Below are 23,168 nucleotides of genomic sequence, written 5' to 3'. Positions count from 1 at the left end.
GTAAGCTGTATGGCACTCTTCTGAGATCTAGTGCTGATACATTCCACATGTAACCCCACTGCCCCTGGAAGAGAAACTTTCCTGCTGAGTCAGAGGAGTTTATAGAGATGCGAAATTAACAGACAACCTATGTCTTTTAGAAACTGCTAATATATCTATCCTTTGCCTTCTTACAAGTGGGAAAGTTTCTGCTCCCTCCAGATGGAAATCCATACTTTCTCAGTGAGAAGTATGGGTCACCTAAAGCAGAGTACCTTATAAAGAGAGAACATATCTCCATTAAAGTCATCACAACTTGCTGGCTGGCTACAACTGCCCACAGACTCACTCCCACCACCTTGGCTCTCTCAACAGCAGATGGGTTCACTTAGAAGAGCGTGTTATCCAAATCCAGCAGCCATGTTTTTTGGGCGGTCCAAACGTGCCCTGTGAACACCAAAGCACGTTGTTAAGAGCATATACAGCTGGGAACAGAGTCAACAGGACCTAAGATAGTGAATGGGTCAAGGTAGTAGATTGGGGCACTACATTACTGTAGCAAACTATAAAGCAAATTCTTGCCATTTCCCTCCCCGTAACAAAGCTGACAACCTAAACCTGGTTAGGTTTCACAAGAGTTGAGGCTCTGGGAGTCAAAACATGAGAAGAAACATAATCCCGAGTATCACATGTGAGGCTGCAGAGGCAGGGCCTCGTCAGCTGTGTTAGCTCAGCAACGTTCAAAGAGAAAAATCAAGCACTGTCTCTCTGTACGTGACTGTTTCCTGTGCTCCACATTGTGGGTTGTAACACTGAGATTCTGGCAGCCTTTATTCAAACAATAGTTTCCCTTAAATCGTTATTTCTAACTCTGAATGAAGAGACATTCAGTGCTACACATATCTAATTCTGTCATCCTATTAATTTTAATGAGTACAGCCCCATCTGTTCCAGTCAAGCACCCTCAGTGTACGTGTATGTGAGAAACGTAGGGCAGTGTGCTGCTTTGTTTCTTCGTCCCTGTGCACTGATGTATCATTTTGAGAGCAGTGACTGTGTGCAGCTAAGAGGCCTGGTTTCAGATGCCGGTGGGAGCATCCTCAGGCACATTAATAATGGAGGAGTCTGACAGAAGCAGCTTTGCCTGCCTTTGTTTTCCACTGTAGGTGAAGGGAGACATGGATCTCTCTGTTTTGCCAAATAACAACCATCCTGACAAATTCCTGCAGCTTGACGTAAAGTCCTTAACAAGGAGCTCAGCCCTCCTTCAGGCCAGCCTGGCGAGGTTTCCGGGTGGAAATTATCCTGCTGCACAACACTGGCAAAACCTTGTCTACTCACAGGTAAGATCGAGTGGCACAAAAATATGGGTATTGGGGCTTGTTTCTTTTCGCCATCTGCCATTTCACCATTTATGCAAAAAGAAGCCTATAGGAACAGAGTACAAGGTGGCTACCCTGTCTTCCAACTTAGTCTTTCTCTCTTCCTTAACATTAGGAACTTTTCTTTATTTATAAAATAAATGAATTCTCTTATTCATTAATTCCCCTCCAAGCATTAGCTTCTCTGCCTATCTTCATTTTAAATTTCAGGTGGCCCTCATTTACTCCTTCCCTTCAAAAATTTTCAAAATAATTGTTATATACACAAATAAGACTTTGGGGGAAAAACTCCCATCTCTATCTTTGGTGTAGTCTAAGCGTAAAGCATCAGAAGTTTACATTGTGGGCATAAACAAGCCTCTAAAACAGCTGGAGGTCTTGTTTCTGCTTCCCTTGGACTAGCTCCCTGTCATAGCATACACAGAAGACTTAGAGAACAGAACAATGGAAACCTAATTATTGAAGAGAAAAAATACAGCGAACTCTCCACCTTGAAAAAGTGCTAGCTATTATTGTGGATATTCTTATTTTCCACAGGTGTCCATGTGGACAAGGAATACTAATTAGACCTTCAAACAAAATGCAGGTTTTATTTCTCTTTTCTTTTGTATTTTCCTTCTTTTTGCTGACCAAAAGAGAAGAATAAAACTGTGATGAGTTCCATCTGCTGGACTAAACATAAAGGCCCTAACTGTTGCACAGCTAATGAAAAAGGAATAATCTTTGCTTTAAGACATGAAGGCTAATGGGGTTAAGAGTTAGTCAATTTAGAAACAGGAAGAAGCATTTCATTACAGAACAGATGTGACTGACCTACAAACCCCTGCAAGTCATTAAATCCTTTGGAGTGGTTCAAATTCCCTGAACAGAAATTTGTTTTCTTTTAAGAACAGTTGCTACTCATGAGTCCTGGTGTAAAGTGACTCCTTTGTGGTATGTTTGTGGGCTCCTCGGGACCTTTATCATGAGATCATTCAAAAGCAAGTACACTCAAATGATTATGTAAGTGTTTCCTCCACCTATAAGGATTTTAATTTATTTCCATTGTAAGGCAGGCTATTATGACAACTGGCATTTTTTAAATTTTGCATCAATCTCTTTGGTAATCCTCAAACCCTTCTGCCATTTCATACCCAGCCATGTTGTTGTTGTTGTATTTGTAGGAGTGCTTTTTTTTTTTTTTTAGTTTGAAATGAAATGAAATGAAATTGCTCCTTTTTCCTCCTTATTGTTTATATCATAGAATAAAATGATTCAAAAATCAGTTCAGAAAACTTGGCCCTTCTATGCTATGCAGTTTAGTCTAAGAAAACATATCCAGTAAATTCCTTTGAGGTTGGAACACATTGATCTAACATCTTTTGTTTGGTACTGAAGTTGACCTATTTCCTTCATGGGGAACTTCACAGTCTAAAATTCTGTTGAATGTTGTTCCTAAACCTAAATGAAATGCAAATTTTAAAAAGGCAACTTTTTCTACAGGCCCCATTAGGTGGAAATAGTTATTCAAAGAAAAACCAAAGAGGTAAACTTCTGTTTCATAGGTCTTGGAATATGTGTTGTTAACATTATAAACTTCAAATAAACTTGATTTAGTTATCCTTTTAGCCTAAGAAGAAATGTAGTGAAGGCCAGTGTACTAACTGGCCAATTAATAATGCATGGAGTAGAGAGGCAGGACAGTACATCAAGTACAAATTCAGGTAATCAGGTAGGTGTGGCACAAAGTATGAGTAACAACAACGATATTCACCACTTCATTTTGCAATGCATCAGTAAATAATTCTCTTTTGGGGATGGATCTTAAAATCCATGATTGATATATTCATTGGATAAAATAATAAATGTCATAGAAATGGCCATATAGAAGTTTTAAATATTTGCCATGATACTACGATTCCATTCCATGAAATAAGACACTGAATATACAAGTATATTGAGGTGTTAGGCACATATAAGGTGGTGGCTACCGAGTAGCTCTTAATTTAAAGCTCTCACTCCACTGGGGAGTCAGTAAGTCAATGGGAAGAACATGGAATAAAGAAATTAGAAACTTGGTTTCTTATCTCAAATTCACAATAAACCAGTTTTAGAGACATCTATCATGGCCCTTCATTCATGCCTCAGTATTTCCACTTGCAGTATTAGGATAATATTTATTTTACGTATTTCCTTAAAAGTGAGAGCAAATGAAATATGAAGTAAAAGCAATTGAGAGCCAGATTTTCCTATAAAAGATCAAGAATATGTATGGAAGTATGTACATATGTATTGTTATTTATACCAGTATTTCAAAATGTATTAAAGTTATCTTTTCATTAGAATTTATTAGCAAATAATTCCATTTCCATTATTTTATAAATATTGTGGATGAAGGGGTGTGTGTATATGTGTGCACGTGGTGGTTGAGGGAATGTACTCAACAGATATGTCAAACTGTGTGAATAACCCAAGCAGTAGATATAATACCACATGAAATCTACACAAACTCCAGAGTTGTGTCAACTGATCCTTTCATCCCACACCACACAAGTGCATGGTGTTTAGGATATACACTACTTTATGGAATGGCAAAGCACTTAACCTGCAGTCATTACCTTCAAACTCAGGGTAGCCCAGGAGTTAAAACAAATATAGGTATCATTTTACTATCAATGATTTATCATTTAATTTTTAAAATTCACTTTGCATTTTCAGAGGAAATTCTTTTGGCCATTTTTATATGAGCTAAAGCAATACCATTCAATCTTTTTTTTTTTTTTTTTTTTTTCTGAGACATAGTCTCACTCTGTCACCCAGGCTGGAGTGCAGTGGCAATCTCGGCTCCTTGCAACTTCTGGAGATTCAAGTGACTCTCGTGTCTCAGCCTCTCGAGTATATGGGATTACAGGCACCTGCCACCAGGCCGGCTAATTTTGTATTTTTAGTAGAGATGGGGTTTCACCATGTTGGCCAGACTGGTCTCGAACTCCTGCCTCAAGCTATCCACCCCTCTTGGCCTCCCAAAGTGCTCGATTATAGGCATGAGTCACCATACCTGGCCTCAATCTCGGAAAATAATCTAGCAGTGATGGTCTCAGTTGATTCAGTAACCAGGGACATTGTAATTCCCATCTATGCAGATACTCAGGTCACCCATATTTGCAGAGAGTATACACAGATATTATTTGATTCTATTATATTTATTCTTCTCGTTAATTCTTTCACCAGAGAAATCAAGAAGCTTCACAACAAATTTTATGTCAGTGCAATAAAGAAACATTCACCAAAATCTAATGTTTCTAACTGTTAAAATAATTTGGGGGATGTATCTGATGAAGGCATTTAGAAATGTATTCCAAATACTTCTGCCAACCACTTTATAAAACAAGTAATGAAGAAAAGGCTGATTTTTTTAAAATGTGATCAAATATGTGGTTTTCAAACAACCGCATCAAAAAGTGGGTGAAGGATGAACAGACACTTCTCAAAAGAAGACATTCATGCAGCCAACAAATGTGAAAAAAAGCTCATCATCACTGGTCATTAGAGAAACGCAAATCAAAACCACAATGAGGTACCATCTTATGCCAGTTAGAATGGTGATCATTAAAAGTCAGGAAACAACAGATGCTGATGAGGATGTGTAGAAATAGTAACTCTTTTACACTGTTGGTGGGAATGTAAACTAGTTCAACCATTGTGGAAGACAGTGTGGCAATTCCTCAAGGATCTAGGACCAGAAATACCATTTGACCCAGCCATCCCATTACTGGGTATATACCCGAAGGATTATAAATCATTCTACTGTAAAGACACATGCACACGTATATTTATTGAGTCACTGTTCACAACAGCAAAGACTTGGAATCAACCCAGATGTCCATCAGTGATAGAGTGGATAAAGAAAATGTGGCACATATAAACCATGGAATACTATGCAACCATAAAAAAAGATGAGTTCATGTCCTTTTGCAGGGACATGGATGAAGCTGGAAACCATCATTCTCAGCAAACTATTACAAGAACAGAAAACCAAACACCACATATTCTCACTCATAAGTGGAAGCTGAACAATGAGAACATGTGGACACAGGGAGGGGAACATCATACACCAGGGCCTGTCAGGGGTTGGGGGGCAAGGGAAGGGATAGCATGAGGACAAATACCTAATACATGCAGGGCTTAAAACCTGGAGGATGGGTTGATGGGTGCAGCAAACCACCATGGCACATGTATACCTATGTAACAAACCTGCACGTTCTGTACATGTATCCCAGAACTTAAAGTATAATTTAAAAAAAATTCAAAGGACAAGAAAGAAAAATGTGTGTCTTTTTTTTTTTTTTTTTTTTTTTCATCTATTGTGGTGGGCCTTAATTTTCTAATTAGCAGTTGTACGTCAGAATATTTTCAGACTAACTCCTTTGTTATATCTTTTCCTGGCTTCTATCACATCATTTTCAGAACCAAGGAGGATTCCAAACTAAACCCGTGAGATAGAGGGAAAGGCTAAGGGTGAGAGGCTGCTCTTCCATTGATTTCTAGACAATGTCATTTACTGAATGTATTTCCTAATCACCTTTCTGCACTCTTTTCCAATCCAATCACACTCTTTTTTTCCCATAAATTTCAATGTCTTTCCTTTTTATCATGGGTTTTTTTGTATATAACTATATTTCTTCTATCTCTGAAAACACGTCATGCCTTCCTAAAACTGTCTCTATTTTCAATCTTCCATTTATTATTTTGAAAAAGACAGTGCAGGGGCCAGGCGCTGTGGCTCACACTGTAATCCCAGCACTTTGGGAGGCCAATGCGGGCAGATCACTTGAGGCCAGGAGTCCAAGTTCAGCCTGGCCAACATGGCAAAACCCCATCTATACTAAAAATACAAAAATTAGCCTCGCGTGATGGCATGGCCTGTAATCCCAGCTACTCAGGAGGCTGAGGCATGAGAAATGCTTGAAGCTGGAAGGCAAAGGTTGCAGTTAGCCAAGATCGTGCCACTGCACTCTAACCCAGGCAACAGAGCAAGGCTCTGTTTAAAAAAAAAAAAAAAAAAAAAAAAAAAAAATCCCAGCACTTTGGGAGGCTGAAGCAGGTGGATCACCAGATCGGGAGTTTAAGACTAGCCTGGCCAACATGGTGAAACCCCATCTCTACTAAAGATACAAAAAATCAGCTGAACTTAGTGGTACGCACCTGTAATCCCAGCTACTCAGGAGGCTGAGGCAGGAGAATTACTTGAACCCGGGAGGTGAAGATTGCAGTGAGCCGAGATCACGTCATTGCACTCCAGCCTGGGCGACAGGGCGGGACTCCATTGAAAGAGAGAGAGAGACAGAAAGAAAAGGAAAGCTGCACAATACAATAGTTTATCCTTTCTAAGCTTATATTGGATGACAATGTGGTACTTTGCAGGTGCATATATTATCTAGGAAGTAGACTGATAGCATCATCAAGTTCCTCAAGGTACCAAGTTATACTAAATTTATAGGATTAGAGAATTGGCCTTGGATGATGTATTTTCAAAAACAACACCCAAATTGCTCCAACAAACTGTTCTTAGTTGAGATCCAAATGTCTCTGGCATGAAAGCCTGTATTAAGGGTACCTTGAATGTTATAACACCACCTGTGAGCACCAAGAGCCCTGGTTATATGCAGGGGAAAGCAGGAGATGAGGTTTCAGAGAAACCTGGATCACACCATAGAGGGTCCGTGGGCTTTGTCTATGATTTTGAATTTTATCCTGAAAATTTTGAAGAATCAGTGAAAAATTAAAGCAAAAGAATGATACAGTGAAATATGTGCTTTACAAAGCTTTCCATTCTAGCAATTTAAAACAAAAATGGTATGTTCACAAAAGAGCTGATTTTCTGGGACAGTTTGTCTATGTGCTCACATAGGAAATATATACAAAATGCCTTGTTTTCACTAAGATTATGATAAGGATTACACTGAATGTACAGATCACAGTGCAGAAAACAGAAATCGTGATGACCTTGATTCTCTCCATCCATGAGCATGATGTATCATTTTATTTATTCAGTTCTTCATATGGCCTTCAATAATATCTTTAATTTCCACAAAGAACTATTCCATATAATTTGCTAGGTTTATATCTATATACTTATATTATTTTTTCTCTTGATAATAGTACATTTTAAGTCATGTTTTATAATAGAGCATTACTCATGCATACAATAGATCATTACATACTGATTTTGAATTCAGAAAGTGTGTTAAAATCTCTTATTTTCCCCGTAAACATCCCTGTAGATAATCATGTCATCTGCTATTTGTTTGTTTATAACCCTATTTCTTTTATTTACTTATGTTTCTATTCTTTTTGCATTGCTTTGAACTTCCACTGCAAAATTATATGGACATTGTGGTTACTAGCATCCTTGTATTAATTCTGAAATTAAAATAAGTGTTTCTAATATTAAATCATTAAGCAAACTGTGTTCTGTAAGTTTGGGGCCCATTCCCTTAATTAGCTTACGAAAATTTTCTACCAGTTCTAGTTCACTAAGAGTGTTTGTTTTGAATATGTTTGAATATTTTGAAAGTCTTTTTCTGGCCTATTGTAAAATTTAATGTTTTTTTCCTGTTAATGCGGCAAATTTCATTAGTATTCTAATATTAAACCATCCTGTTGGCATAACATCTTTCCCTGGTAAAAATCTGTTCTATCTTGCTACATATAATTTGTACATATTGTAGTATTCCGTTCAGCAATATTGCATTTATAATTTTGCATTTAAGCCAAGAGAAATTGGCTTATACTTTTCTTTTACTTACTGCCCTCATCTGAAGTTTATACTAATTTCAAAAGTGAGCTGGGAATTGTTTCTTTTCCTATTTTCTGGAAGAATTTGAGTAAGAAATTACATATTTTGAGAATTGTAGAAGTTGACCGTAAAACCCTCTGGCTTGCTGTTCTTAAATGTGTATGTTTGGAGGAGATTTAAAACTATTGATTCGAATAGTCAAATTATCACAGGTTTGTTAATTTTTTAAATTTTTCTCAGTAAGTTTGGTAAGTTATATTATGTAAGAAATTGCCCAACTGCACATAAATGTTTAAAGTCGCTCAGTTTATTTTCTGATTGTTTCTTAATCTCTGCTGTGTCTCTTGTCAGTTCCCCTTTACATTCCTAACTGGGTGGATTTGTGTCTCTATTATTTTTCTTGAGCAGTATTGCCAGAGATATTTTAAATATTTCTCCAAAGAAACAGCTTTCAACCTTATCTTCTCCATTGTAGATACTTATTCTCTTTAATATGTATTGATTCTGTCTTTATATTTATGATATCATTTTGACTGTTTTATTATATTAACTCAATGGCTTTAATTTTAAGATGTTGAATTCATGCTTACTACCTCATTAATTTTCTCATTCTGCTTTATAATGCAAGCATATACGCCCATAATATTCTCTCGAAATACCATTCCAGATCCAGCCAATAATTTTGGAATGTAGCATTTCTCACTTTCATTCTAAATTTTAAAATGTTTATTATTATTTCTTTGAAATGTATTTTTAAATGTCAGCAGAATGTGTTATTTTATGTTTTTGATAATGATTTCTAGATTTATAACTAAGTTGTCAATGGTCGAAAAGCATGGTCCACGTAATACTGAATCTTTGAAATTTATTTTGGAATTTAACATGTTATCAATTTTGCAAAATTTTCAGTGTATATTTTTAAAATGAATATTTTCAATTGTTTAATAAAGACATCCATATATGTCACTTGAACAAACCTTTTGATTTTATGGCTCACATCTTCTTTATCCTTTTTTTCCCCCATAAGTTATTGAAGTACAGGTGGTATTTGGTTACATGAGTAAGTCCTTTAGTGGTGATTTATGAGATTTTGGTGCATCCATCACCCAAGCAGTATCCACTGCACCATATTTGTACTCTTCTATCCTTCACCCCCTTCCACTTTCCCTCCAAGTTCTCAAAGTCCATTGCATCATTCTTATGCCTTTGTGTCCTCATAGCCTAGCTCCCACATTATCAGTGAGAACATAATGATGTTTGGCTTTCCATTCCTGAGTTACATCATTTAGAATAATAGTCTCCAATCTCATCCACGTTCTTTATTCTTAATGATGGTTTTGCATGCTTGAGAAATTTACATGTATAAATTTCTCCATGTAATTAAGTTTTGTTTTATAAATGTTGAGACTGTTTTATTAGATGCATACAAGTTTAGAATGACAATATTTTACTAACGTTAACTAACTTTATTCATTTTCTAGCAACTTTCTTTATATCTAGCAAAGCTTTTGACCATGTCTATTTTGTCTTGTGTGTGTGTGTGTGTGTGTGTATGTGTTTTTCTTGGTGGTAGTCTAGTTATGTCATGGAAACGAATATACCAAAATGTTTAGTGACTTAATATATGTTTCATTCACACAAGGCCCGATGTATATGTTATAGATGTCCTAGGAGACTCACTTTTGAGTAGAATCCAAGCTCCTTCCTTCTTGAGGCTCTACAATATCAGAATCTCTATTAAGCTTTAAATAAGAAAGGGAAGGGTTAAGCCAAGGATCTTGTGAGGAATTTTACTGGTCAAACTTGAGTTTCATTAGGTTTGCTGAGCATCTAGTGAGGCTTAACCCAGTAAATAAATATATATATATATATACACGCAAACATATATGTATATACACACATACATACATATATGTGTGTATATTTATATATAATGGTATATGAATATATTATATATGCCATATGTATCACCTTATATATATATATATCATCACATATGTATAATCATCTTCTGCTATATAAAGCACATTCACAAGAGTCCTGAGATGTGTATAGTGTCACAAAAAAAGAAAGTGAGCCAAAATCATGTGGAAGATTTCAAGGGGCAGACTTGGAAATGGTCTTTCATCCACATGTCATTAGACATAAAACATGTGGCCCCAATATAAAATCGAAAATAGATTAGGAAAAGCAGATATCCTCTGTGCTTAGGAAGTGGAAACAAAAGTAATGAGCATTTAGTCAGTCACAACACCCAGTTCTCATTGTTTATATTTGCCTAGTATAAATTTTTATATTTTTTTATTCTAATTCTTTCCGAATCTTTATATTTTAGGCATTTCTGTTGTAAATATTTTATCATTTAATTCTTTTTTAAAAATCTGATCTGACAATCTCTGTCACTGCAATAGAGAGTTTATTCCATTTACATTTAATGCAATTATTTATAATTGTTTTTCTATGTTTCTGAGATTTTCCACCTGTATTCTTTTTTTTTGAGGCTTTTTAAGTAGTCTTCATGTTTTTCCTACTGCTCTGGTGACTTAGAAGCTGTACATTGTTTCTTTGCTTGTTAGTAATACCTCTATATCCTCACTGAAATTATTTCTTAAAAATTTCTAATTAAAAAATCTGTGTTAAACTTACTATACTCCAGTGTATTCATTTCTCTTACTTTAAAATTCTTTAAAAAACTTAGTGATTATTACTATTTTCTCTATTTCACCTAAATCAATGCTTGCCTGGATTCACAGACACATTTATCAGTTTATTTTTTCTTTCTCTCTTTCTTTCTCTCTCAAATTTCTCTTGTATCTTAAACATCTGTTATCAACTTTCTTCTTCCTGAATTACATTTTTAGAGTTTTTACAATACCTATTAATTTTGTACACTTAATTTTCTTTGTTCAAAAATGCCTTCTATCTGTCTTTATTGAATTATAGTTTACTTCACATAAAGTATATAATGATTAAAGTGTATAAATGATAAATGAACAAAGTTATGCTTAATACAGAAAAGCCTAGGTAGGTTTTGAAGTGTTACCTTTTTTAAATAAATATTTTAAAATGTAATTTATTTTAGTGCCCAAGTAATTAAAATAATTGAATTACTGTTGAGTTTTCCTCTGGTAAATGTATTCTTTCTTGTGCAGTAGAGTGAAGGGTTTTTTGTTGTTGATGTTCTGAAAGCTATTTAAAAAAATTTATCAAGATTCAAATAAAAGCTCAACCAAAATCAGTATTGCTTATTTTGTGATTAAATTCATAATAAATTTATACTATTAATTTTTCTTTGCCTCTCAGACATAAAATTCACATGCAGTGCAAAAATAAATAGTACTATGCTCTATAATAAACCTCACAACTTTCAAAAATATCATCTAGAAATAAGAGTTTGAATGTTCTTTTAAAATGTATCTCTGAGTATTTTGCTGTTTTTACACATTAGATTTTCTAAGTTTATATACATTGTAATAGAGTGTGTACTTTTTTTCTTGATCTCCCCAAAACTGTATTTTCATGTATAGATCTTTCTTATTTAAGAAACTTAACCAACAGTGTAGAAGACAATCTGACAAAGCCAATTTGTCAATGTCAGGAGAATTATCCCTCTTCAGAGATGATCAAAGATGCCTGGCCTTGAAGAAAAAAATAAGTAAAAATTATGCTAAGTTTATACCATTTACATTTCTTATCAAATTACTTTTGCTCAATTCAGAAACATTACTTTTGAAGCAATCTATCTTTGAGATAAATGCTAAGCCAAGAAGATTTATTATTTCAATGCAAACTTCAGTTTTAAAGAATATAAATTGACTTTGAGCAGACCAAGGATCTATTAAACTCAGAGAGGTGTCTGCAAGTTGAGCTCGAAGAATGTGAAAAATGCATGGATTAAGAAAATTAGGGAAATCCAACACCGAAGAGAATGGGAATGATTTTATCTAGATGATTTTTTTTCCTGCTAGCCATTTCAGAAGGAAACTACATGTAACAGTTTACAACTTTAGCTTATATAATATAAATTAATATGACTCATATACCAACAAATGTTGACAGCATCAGATAATCATAAATATGACTCAGAAGAATAAACTTTCTATTAAATAGTCTCTGTTTTGGGTGTCTAAAATACATGACATACATTTACTGAAAAATATCTGTAAATTAAGGAAACGAACCACTTCTTTTTAAAGATAAAAGATTATCTAATATTAACGTATATGCAATCCCTCTCTTGATGTCTTATGACAAATGAAACATGACTCTATAAGCTTTTTGATTCTTCTCAATTTGTATTTGACCAATGAACAAATTTTAATTTCCAAAATGAACACATTTTTAATTTCTACCTTCATGATAGCTCGATATACTTAAGAAGAAAACAAAACAAAGTAAAAGTCTGAAGGTCAAGCCAGACACAGAAAAGCACACATTATATGATTTTATTTATAGAAAATATGAGATGAGTCCAAATGAATCCATGCTGTTAGAATTTGGGTGCTATTATAGCTATGCTTTGGGCAGGGGGAGGGAGGATGACTGGAAAGGAGCATGAGGTGTGCTAGTAATGTCATGTTTCTAGGTCTGGATGTTGAATCTTGAGTTTGTTTGGTTTGCAGGAATTTATAGAGCTATGTATTTGTATATATGCATATTATGCTTCAATTAAAAAAGTTTTTAAAAACCTGAAAGTCAGTATTAGAGCTATATAACAGCCTTTACACATACAGATGCTAAATTACACGTACAGTGCTAAGTTAGCTTAGACCTCAAAGCTGTCTGAAACGGGAGCCATGATAGTATTTGTGAAAGTCGAGGCATATCTCTAAAATGTCTTTTAATTTTGACTTTGCTGGATTAACATAGCAATATTAAATACTATTTTAATAAGTCATGGAATATAAAAATAGATATAAATAAAATGTCATTAAATCTCAATGCAAGTAACCTGAGAAAAGTTGGCTTTGTTCAGAATTCTACTATTTGAATTTGAGAGTAAACAAGGCTCTTTCTCCGTAGTTATAAAATAGCATTTTAATGAATGATTAGTAAAGCTGTTTAAGATCACACATGAAGAAAAAACTCAATTGATGTTAGATTTCTAGGTCAAATGAAACCATAGAATCCTTTCCTCATTCATTGTCCTAATCTGTTGGGTTTCTGCACAAAATCAGCACATTATCATTTACAGTTATCTCACATTGCATTCCCTACTATCAGAAGGCCCGTTGCTAAGAGATGCCTTGTTTCTTTGCCTCTTAGAGGGAAAAGAAGAATATTGCTGCTCAACGAATTAGGGGATCCAGTGCAGAGAGCCTTGTTACTGCTGATAGCCCTCCACCATCCATGTCATCAGTTATGAAGAATAACCCACTCTATGGTGACCTCAGTTTGGAGGAAGCTATGGAAGAAAGAAAAAAGAACCCATCATGGACCATTGAGGAATATGACAAACGTTCCCTGCACACAAACCTCTCAGGACATCTGAAGGTACTCATGACTAAGAGTCAACCTCTGCAACTGATAAGGGAGATCAGTCAAAGAATCCTAAAAGAAAGCATTATTGAAGTGACAGGTATTCTTCACTAGGCACAGAATCTCTAGATTTCAGAGCATTTTGGCTCCTGGCTTTTCTTTCTCCCTTCTAGTCAGTATTTATGTTTATTTGTTTTGAGTTTTACAGTTCCGACCGTTACTGGCAACTGTATAGTGTAGAGAAGAAAAAAACTATGTGGCACAGAACAAAGGTTTTCCAGGAGGGTAAAAGGTTTATTGAAAATTAATTTGCAAGATTACATTTTCTTTTAGTTTTTAAACATTTATGTTCATGAACACTTAAGAGCTGATTCCCTAGTCTATATTTATTAAAAAATACTTATTAAGTGTTCTGTGTTAGGCACTGTGCAAGGAAGTTCTCATCAAAGATTATTTTATCTCAGCTCTCTCAGTGATTTAAGATTGAAGATTTACATTTTGGTCATTTTCCTGTGTCTCAGTAACAAAACAAAACAAAAACATTTCAACACAGGAAAAGTATGCAATGAACTCATTCACCCAGCTTAAATTCAACTTAAGTTTTTCTTTCTTTGTTTGCCCCTACTGGTGTCACCCTAACCCATGAAAAATTTCAAAATACCTGAAAAGCAAGGAAGCAGCCTTCTGTTTTCTGAATGGACTGGATTCCTACCTAGTCTTGCCTTGCCTCCACCTGCCCTAGGCCAGGAAGGCCTGCCATTTTGCAAGTACATACCCTTCATTCAAAAATGTTTATCTGTGCTAAGCCCCATACCTTAAGCACTCGAGAATTTTTTTCTTTCTTTTTTTTTTTTTTTTGAAGAGGACAGCACCCTGTCTCCTTGAATCCTACTCACACTTTTTACAATTTCAAATATGTGCTACTCAAAAGACCCACTGTCCAGAATCTTCGAAGTTTCTTAATCTCTTGGTAGATTGAATGTATCTCCTCTTTTATGTAGCCCGTTTTCCAGAGAAGTTTACATAACAGATGCTCTCCACAGAAACAATAAGCTTGTGTTTCTTTTTCCTTCTTTCTTCTTTTTATAAATTTTGCATTCCTTACCAAGAGTCTTAAGGACATCTAAAAAGTCACCCCTACTATTAGAAAAAGAAAGTATTGATATATTTTACAAACATTTCTTGACTGTATGTTAGGGCCTCTTCCTTTTGCTGATTACATGCAAAATAAGGGAACTATGGAGGTGAATGTTCCTGTCCCTACCCTCAAAAAGTTGATCTAACTGAGCAAATTAACAGACAATAACTATAGAACAAGATAAAGGAAGTTAATGGTAATAGTAACAGAAAGTGCCATGCAGTGTTCTGACTCATAAGTGGGAGTTGAACAATGAGAACACATGGACACAGAGAGGGGAACAACACACTCTGGGGCCTGTGAGGGGTGAGAGGCAAGGGGAAGGAGAACATCAGCACAAATACCTAATGCACGTGGGACTTAAAACCTAGATGACGGGGTTCATAGGTGCAGCAAACCACCGTGGCACAAGTATAACTATGTAACCTGCACATTCTGCACATGTATCCCGGAACTTAAAGTTAAAAAAAAAAATCTGTACCCCAAATTCTCATGATACACTTTACCTATAAAGAAAACTTGCACATGTAACCCTGAAGCTAAAATAAAAGTCACAAAAAAAGAAAAGAAAATGCCTTTCCCTCACATTTACCAATACTGATTATTTTTCAAATAAATCATCAATGATTGGAAAAAATGGTAACACATTGTTTGCTGATTTTCATTTTTCTGATTACCAGGCGAGGCTGAATATTCTAGTAAAAGTACAAAACGTGTTCACTATAAAAGACCAAATTAGGATTAGTGTAATAGCACATAATTATCTCCTGTTAAATGTTGCCATAGGCTTACCTATGATACTCTTCATTCTCTGTTCTAGGAAATTGCTGCTTTTCAGGTTTTCTTCTCTTTCTTGTGGAATTAGTCCATCATCACCGTTGCCAGCAGCAGCACAATCAGTCAGGTTTTCTGATAATCCCATGTTGTTACTTCCGTGCTTCTTTATTTCTTCTTCAACCTTGAATGGAAGTTTCACATTAAGAATGGTTATTACTTTATACAATAAAAAGAAGATTTTGTTTCACGAAAAAAAAATAAAGAAGAAAAATAAAAAAGAAAAAGTGCCATGTAGGATAGGAAGGGGCATAAATCACATTTGATTATAAAAGGAATTCACGAAAAAGCAAACTTATTATGGGCTTGAAGGATGTATAGAATTCCAAAAGGTATAGATGGTTTGCCTAAGTGGGAAGGCTCTTTTTTCAGGAGTAGCAAGAGCAAAGGCAGAAATATAGGAGCTACAGGTTAAGTAATAGAATAATGGGAAAATAAGGCTAGAAAATAAAGCTAAAAAATGTTTGAATGTTATGCTTATGAAATTGAATATTATTGGCAATAAGGAGTAATTTTTTAAGCTGGACAATTCTATGAGTTATGTTTAGGAAGAATGAGCCATACATACAATGAGTGTCATGTTTTACTACAATCAGGACCTGCTCCCTCCCCTACCCAGTCATAACAAAAGCCATAACTTTTGTTTTCATTAAAACTTCTTCTACCTCATTAATTCAACTTTCATCTTCACTCCTGTCTATATCTCATGGAGCCCCTAACTTATTTTCTGAAACCTTGACACCACTTTTAGGCTATAAACCCAAGTCCCTGTGGCCACTCCCATTTTTCTACATTGCTAAGAGTTTATAAGCCAGAAAAGAGAAAAGAAATCCATATTTAATTACAAAGGAAAGCTAGAAGCAGAATGTAAGACAAAATAGTCTCTATTAGTGAAGTTCTTAGTGGAGAACAGAGGCATTAAACTTACGAAGTGCAGGCCTCTGATTAGGACACAAAATGAAAGATAGGCATGAGGTAGACAAGGATTTTTATGTTATTATCCTTCTTCACAGATCGTCCATATTTTATTTTAACATTTTAGCGTTTGTAAAACTAAGAAGTTCAAACTAGTACTAGGGTAATGGGAGAACTGGATTGCCATCATCAGAATCTATCCTCACTTTCTATTCATACATGCATGCACATTCCTCTCCCAGCAGTGCACCTGGAAGTCTGAAGCTAGTTCATTGACCCCTGACACTGAGAAAGAAAACTTGCTGTGCCACATTTCAGCTGACTTTAAGTCTTCTGAGACTGGAGAGGCAAAGAGAGGGGGCAGTCCACTGTAAGCCATTACAACAAAGCAGGTGAAATATAATGAAGCATGAAGTAGGTTTGTGAAAGCAGAGATTGAGTATTCACTGTAAATTTGTTGTATGTATGGCATAGACACCAAATCTACAGCACCAAAACATAGCTAGAGATGTAACAGGAAAAAAAAAGTATTTTTATAAATGTATGAACAATAGAGTTTGCACGTGATTTATCAGGTACAGGAGATCAGGTTGACTTGATAATTCTATGGGCCTGGAAGGAAAGATGAAGTCTGTGAAAGAAAGAGAGACATGGGGGAATAAATAAGAGCTGATGTGGGGAAGAGTATAATGGGTCATTTTTTCAGGAGGTCAAACAAAGTTTGTACATGCCAGACATGTGGCAGCCCTCCACAAGGAAAATCAGTGGGTCAAGAGTAATGGAAGAGACTCCTGACTTTTAGTCCTACTACTTCCATGGAAGTCAGCTTCTGGATTTACTGAAAACCCCACCAAGCATGTTTATTCCTGCCATGTAGACAAAATCAAACCTCAAAGATTAATCTAAAGCAAAGAATTTTCATTTTATTTCAACGTACTAGGCTGAATTATATGCACGATTTATAGGATGTAAGGAACACTAAATTAGCTACAACATGATAGAAACACTGTTGTGTTTCTGACCCTCTAATGTGAGCAATTTAATTAAAGACTCATGAAGGCCTCCTAATTAATTCCGATGCAGACCTACAAATGGGAACTGCAGGGATTCCTTGTCAGCCAGGAGACTGTAGCTACATTTTTACGCTATTCAAGGAAGCCTCGCGTCACTCATGTGAGCCATGACATTGAAGCCTTGCCCAGGACAGAGTGAATATGGACCATCAGTCCCCATGACAGTGTCTTGTCCTACAATCTCAATTAATTTGTAACACTGACTGATTACTGATTAGTCATATTCTCCATGTAACTTTCTTTTAGGAAAATCCTAATGACCTGCGGTTCTGGTTGGGAGACATGTACACTCCAGGTTTTGACACTTTATTGAAAAAGGAAGAGAAACAAGAGAAGCATTCAAAATTTTGTCGTGTGGGTCTGATTTTACTTGCCGTCATCTCCATCTTGGTTGCCATAGTGACTATTATTACTTTTTTCACCTGAGGAAACTGCAGCAGTCAGAGCTACTTTAAATTTCCTAAATTTTTTTCTGATAAACATTTGAAACCCTCTCCCCCCAAAAAATAACCAAAAAAACGTACATGCAGTGTGAATGGATTGTTGATTGTGCTATTAAATGTAATTGTCCTGAAGAACGTGAATGTCGGATGTGGCATCTGGCTTCTCCACTTTGTTCTATAAAAGCTTTGTAAGAGTTCCAGCCCGAGCTTTGTCCTTTGGGAAGCAGGAATTCTGAGGACCTTAATCACGGAACAGTCACTATATGCAACCCACATTAAATATCTTCATAGGGAGCAAACAGTATCAAAAATTATCAGCAGCTTTGTTTTCATGCTTAAACTATATTAACCTTGTCTTAAAAATACTGTTAACTCTTTACCACCTCATCCTCCTGCAAACACCAGAAAAGTTTGAGCTGATAATTTTTTTTTAACCAACTGCTGGGTAGCTGGGATAAAAATCTTCTCGTTGTGCTGCTAACTGAGTTAGATTCATTCTCTGTTTTATTTTCCTGTATTTCTGTTTAAGTCAGAAAAAAAGGAAGGAGAGAAGTATCTTACTCAAATCTATTCTTATTTCCCCAGTAATCATATATGATGCCCCAATTTCAGGCTGCAATTTTAATAGAATTAAACTTGGATAGGCTATAGTTACATAATTAATTACATTTAGATCCAATTTATCCAAATGGGCTGTGACGCCCGGTGGCAGTTAGTGTATATATTGCCAACTATGGCCTAGTTGGGGGTCCCTAGGAAAGCAAAGGGAATACTGCTAAGAGAACAGAGTTTGAAGCCTAACTGCTACTTGCTAACAGACTCTGGCAAGTTATTCTCTCAGAGAAGGAATGATATTACCTGCCCGACAGGGCTGGCCAAAGGACCAAATACAAAACAGGTATGAACAGTATCTGGCTCGAAATAAACAGTTGCTTAGTTAAAGGCTGTTGTTATTATTAATTTGTGCTAGCTAATTGACAACCTGAGTTTACCTTCCATTGTCTGCAGATACCTGGGAACATGGTTGTAGACACAGATGGGGAATCAAGTCATCACCCTGCCCTTCCTTCTAGAAGATCCTTTCCTAAACCCCTCATTCCCACTCCTTTCTCATCTATAAGCAACCCAGCCAAAGGCGATCTTAAGCAACAAATCAAAGAGGAACTTTCTCTTCTTCCCATGAGCCTAAAGTCAGATTTTGTTCTTTGATATTGCCATATCATTTTGTTGTATTTGTCTTAAAGATGCTTGAAATAAAGGATAGTAAAAGACAATTTGGGCTGGGCGTGGTGACTCACGCCTGTAAACCCAGCACTTTGGGAGGCCACGGTAGGTGGATCATGAGGTCAGGAGTTCGAGACCCACCTGGCCAACATAGCGAAACCCCATATCTATTGAAAATAAGAAATTAGCCAGGGTGTGGTGGTGGGCGCCTGTAGTCCCAGCTACTTGGGAGGCTGAGGCAGGAGAATCGCTTGAACCCGGGAGGCAGAGGTTTCAATGAGCCGAGATTGTGCCACTGCACTCCAGCCTGGGTGACAGAATGAGACTTCCATCTCAAAAAAAAGACAGTTTTACTGGACAATAAAATTGTTGTGTAGAAAAAAAAATAGCGTTAGCCATATTTGTAGTCCCTGAATTTTTATTCCTCTTCTCCTCCATGGAAGGTTCCAGTCCAATTTAAAACTGAATTAGAGGAGAATTTTAAAACTGAATTACATGAAATAAAGTATCAGGGACTTTATCACCCTCACTGTGGACATAGATATTACCTGCTATTACTCTGCCTTCAAAGCTTACCTGCCCAAAGTTTACCTCTAAAGGATTCAAAATATGTTCGGGTCTCTGCCGCACATGGAAAACATCTGTGCTGCATCAGGTTACATGTGGCTGCCTAGGATTAAGCATGGGTAAGGCTTTCTAAAGGCCATAAGCAGTAGTAACCATAAAAGTGTAAAGGCTGCTTAACTGAATTCCTGTCTCCCTTGCCCCCATCTCATTATCTTTCTCTTCTGCCTAGTCAATTCTGGTCAAGCACCTAGTATTCTTCTATTCTCCCTATCCCTCTTCTATTCTTAGTTATGATACTATCAGTCATTTATGTTTCACCATAAATGAGTTTATTACTTTCCTACTGCTCCCAAATCAATCTTCATTTTTAGCTTTCAATGTAACTGTAAAATCAAAATATATTATTGTCCTGCATTGAATTAATATTATGCATCTCCATGTGAGGGCAACTTATAAATAAAGAGAATTTATCTCTGTTTACACTCAAAATAATACCTTAAAAGAAGTTCCAATTTCGCCTTCTACAGTACAGATTTTTGTGAAAATGGAACAGAAAGAGCATAAAGTCATGGAAAATGCAGAGGCAATGGCCCTAAACAGGCTTATGTTGAAATCGGCTTTCTTCAGAAGCTCTCATCCAGATTCAATGAACTAGTGTTTCTAAAATATTTGAATACAATCCTTGGCACATAACAGGTAGTCAATAAATAATAATTATTATTACCTTCAACACTGACTATTTTAGTAACTTTTTTTAACCTAAATTGGGGTGAGAACACCTGGCTCCACCAGTTCTTAAGTTATAATAATTTAGTTTCAATAATAATCTTCCCCAGCTTTTTGTACACACCCCCCCTCAAAGTTACCTTGTATATTTTTGCTTTGTTTTTGTATATTAGGTGAGTGTGTGGAAAGCCTAAAAGCAAATGGTATATTTCTTTCAAAAAAATTCCAACTGTGCATACTTTTTAAAAGTGCTCCTCCCAGACTCAACAGGAGAGTTAAAGCTTTTTTTTTTTTTTTTTTTTTTTTTTAACATAATCCATTAATGGCCGTTACAATTATATTCATGCTGCTGTCACCTAGCGGAGAGTTTAGTGAGTGAAAAACAAAAAAGGGAACGTCCTGGATCCATTTCTCCAGAGTGCACTACTGCCATCTGGTGGTCATATTTACTATGTCTGCCCTCAGCTCATGAAAAAGCATTTTACCAAACGGACAGAATAATATCCCTCTGTAATTATAATCAATGTGATGGCATGATTAAGAGCTCCTGCAACCACTAATTTTGATACCCTCTCATCTTTCAAGAAAAGAAATATGATTGGCCTTGAGTCATACTGACACTTGAAGGCAGAGCTTTAACCCTCAGCATCAACTCTTGACTCTAAGACACATCTTACGCTAAAGCTAAAAGGTAGAGGAATGACTGGAAACTGTCCCATTTCTAATCTCTTCAAATGGGTTAAAGTTTTAGGAATATTAAACAATTTACTGCTTGTTTCAGAGTTGATGTGATCTCCTGAATTTCTACATTTGTAGCGCTCTGTATTGAGGGTGTCTTTAAATATCACTTTTTAGTAATTTTTTACTAAAATTAAATGTTAATAATATTGAATGATTAAATACTATCTGTATCCATTGTTTAACACAATTCTTAAGTTCTCCCCTCACATAACTGAATAAATATAATTTTATTATATCTGAGAAATATTTTTTAAAACTGTAATTAGACAGGGCCCTCAAATCTCAACACCTCTGAATTTCTACTTCCAAACCTACAGAGTCTAAGATAATACACATTTTAGGGGAAAGACAATTTTTTTGGTTTCTTCCAAATAATCACTTAGTCCAGGCTCTTGCCTAACGTCAGGTGAGAATATTCAGCCAAAGTAAACGACTTCAGAAACCGAACCCAGATTTCTGCCAGAGCAGTTGTTCTGCTTTCATGTTATAGACATTGTGACTCATGCACCTCATCCAGTTTCCCTCGTTTTGCAGACTGTTGGAAAGGGAGTGTATAGGACTTCCTTGTGTGCATTTTGAGCTCTTCCCGCATTCCTGGTTCCATTTTATAAAGTGCCCTTTCCTGCCTCTTCCTTCCTGCCTTAAATATACGGTAGCCCACAGTGCTCTTTCCTCAATGCCTTATACTTACTATTTAGAACTATGTAGACTACAAAGAGAATTGTGTATCTGCGTTTACAATATATGCATGTATACATAAATAAAATCCAAATGCAAAAGACTTTTATCTTTTGTTTGTTTGTTTGTTTTTGAGACGGAATCTCGCTTTGTCGCCCAGGCTGGAGTGCAGTGGCCGGATCTCTGCTCACTGCAAGCTCCGCCTCCCGGGTTCACGCCATTCTCCTGCCTCAGCCTCCTGAGTAGCTAGGACTACAGGTGCCTGTCACCACGCCCAGCTAATTTTTTTTGTGTTTTTAGTAGAGACGGGGTTTCATCGTTTTAGCCAGGATGGTCTTGATCTCCTGAACTCCTGATCCGCCCGCCTGGGCCTCCCAAAGTGCTGGATTACAGGCGTGAGCCACCGCGCCTGGTCAAAAGACTCTCTTTCAAAATAAACAATTGAAATAAATATTGTATCTTTTAAATAAAGAAATTCTTTTTTCAGTATAAAATGTTCTCTGACTAGATTTCTTTAGCGAGAAGGAAAGAGATTCAAGGCTTACACAGTTTTGCTTATCCTGTACTCCGTTTTTAAGTTACTGACAAGGAAAAGGTAGTAATTCTTCTTATGCTAATTAAACTGGTGGGTTTTTCTCAGCTATGAAATAAGCGCTAAAATCTCTCACATTAGAATTAGTTTCAAAGTTGGGAAGTATTGTTTAGATAATTACTTGAATAATAAAACAATGGTTAGGCCAGATTCGAAGTATATCAGTAAATATAAATGAAACAGCAGTTAAGTGTTTCTTTCTTAAAAATACATTATTTTAAAGGCTGAAATATTTCTAATCAATACTTAATAGAATAATTTTATTGTTCCTGCTGCAAAAGGAACAATAAAATTTTTCTTTTTTTAAATATAATGATCACAAACCACTTTCATGAATTGCAAACCCAGGAAAAAAGTTTTATTTTGCTTATCATTAACATATAAATGCACAAATTTTAGAGCTGTTTTTCCAATTTATTCAGGAAGATTCTTGACGAAGACGCTGTTCTTGATCTAATGCTAGTTAAACTCCCGTGAGTGTCTCTCTGACTAGGCTCTGGATCTTGGGTTGTGTCCATGGTTGGCTTATTCTACTTTTGGCAAAAATCTTGCTAAGTCAGTTTAGGGTAAATCTGACTACCCTCTATACAATATCTTATCACCCTGGCCTGCCTTCAACG

The 23,168-nt window shown here is 36.0% G+C and overlaps 1 protein-coding gene across 1 annotated transcript; it reads left to right on the top strand.

The window, feature by feature from the left end:
• Nucleotides 1-1,157: 1,157 nt before the first annotated feature.
• Nucleotides 1,158-18,003, top strand: MINAR2 (membrane integral NOTCH2 associated receptor 2). The gene is made up of 3 exons (XM_023194336.1): nucleotides 1,158-1,322; nucleotides 13,405-13,632; nucleotides 17,824-18,003. The coding sequence occupies exons 1-3, from the start codon at nucleotides 1,158-1,160 to the stop codon at nucleotides 18,001-18,003; spliced, it is 573 nt and encodes a 190-aa protein (XP_023050104.1).
• Nucleotides 18,004-23,168: the final 5,165 nt, after the last annotated feature.

The sequence above is a fragment of the Piliocolobus tephrosceles genome, chromosome 4 (genome assembly GCF_002776525.5).
Source record: "Piliocolobus tephrosceles isolate RC106 chromosome 4, ASM277652v3, whole genome shotgun sequence".
Taxonomy (NCBI): Eukaryota; Metazoa; Chordata; class Mammalia; order Primates; family Cercopithecidae; genus Piliocolobus; species Piliocolobus tephrosceles.
This window is presented reverse-complemented; position numbering and strand designations above follow the sequence as displayed.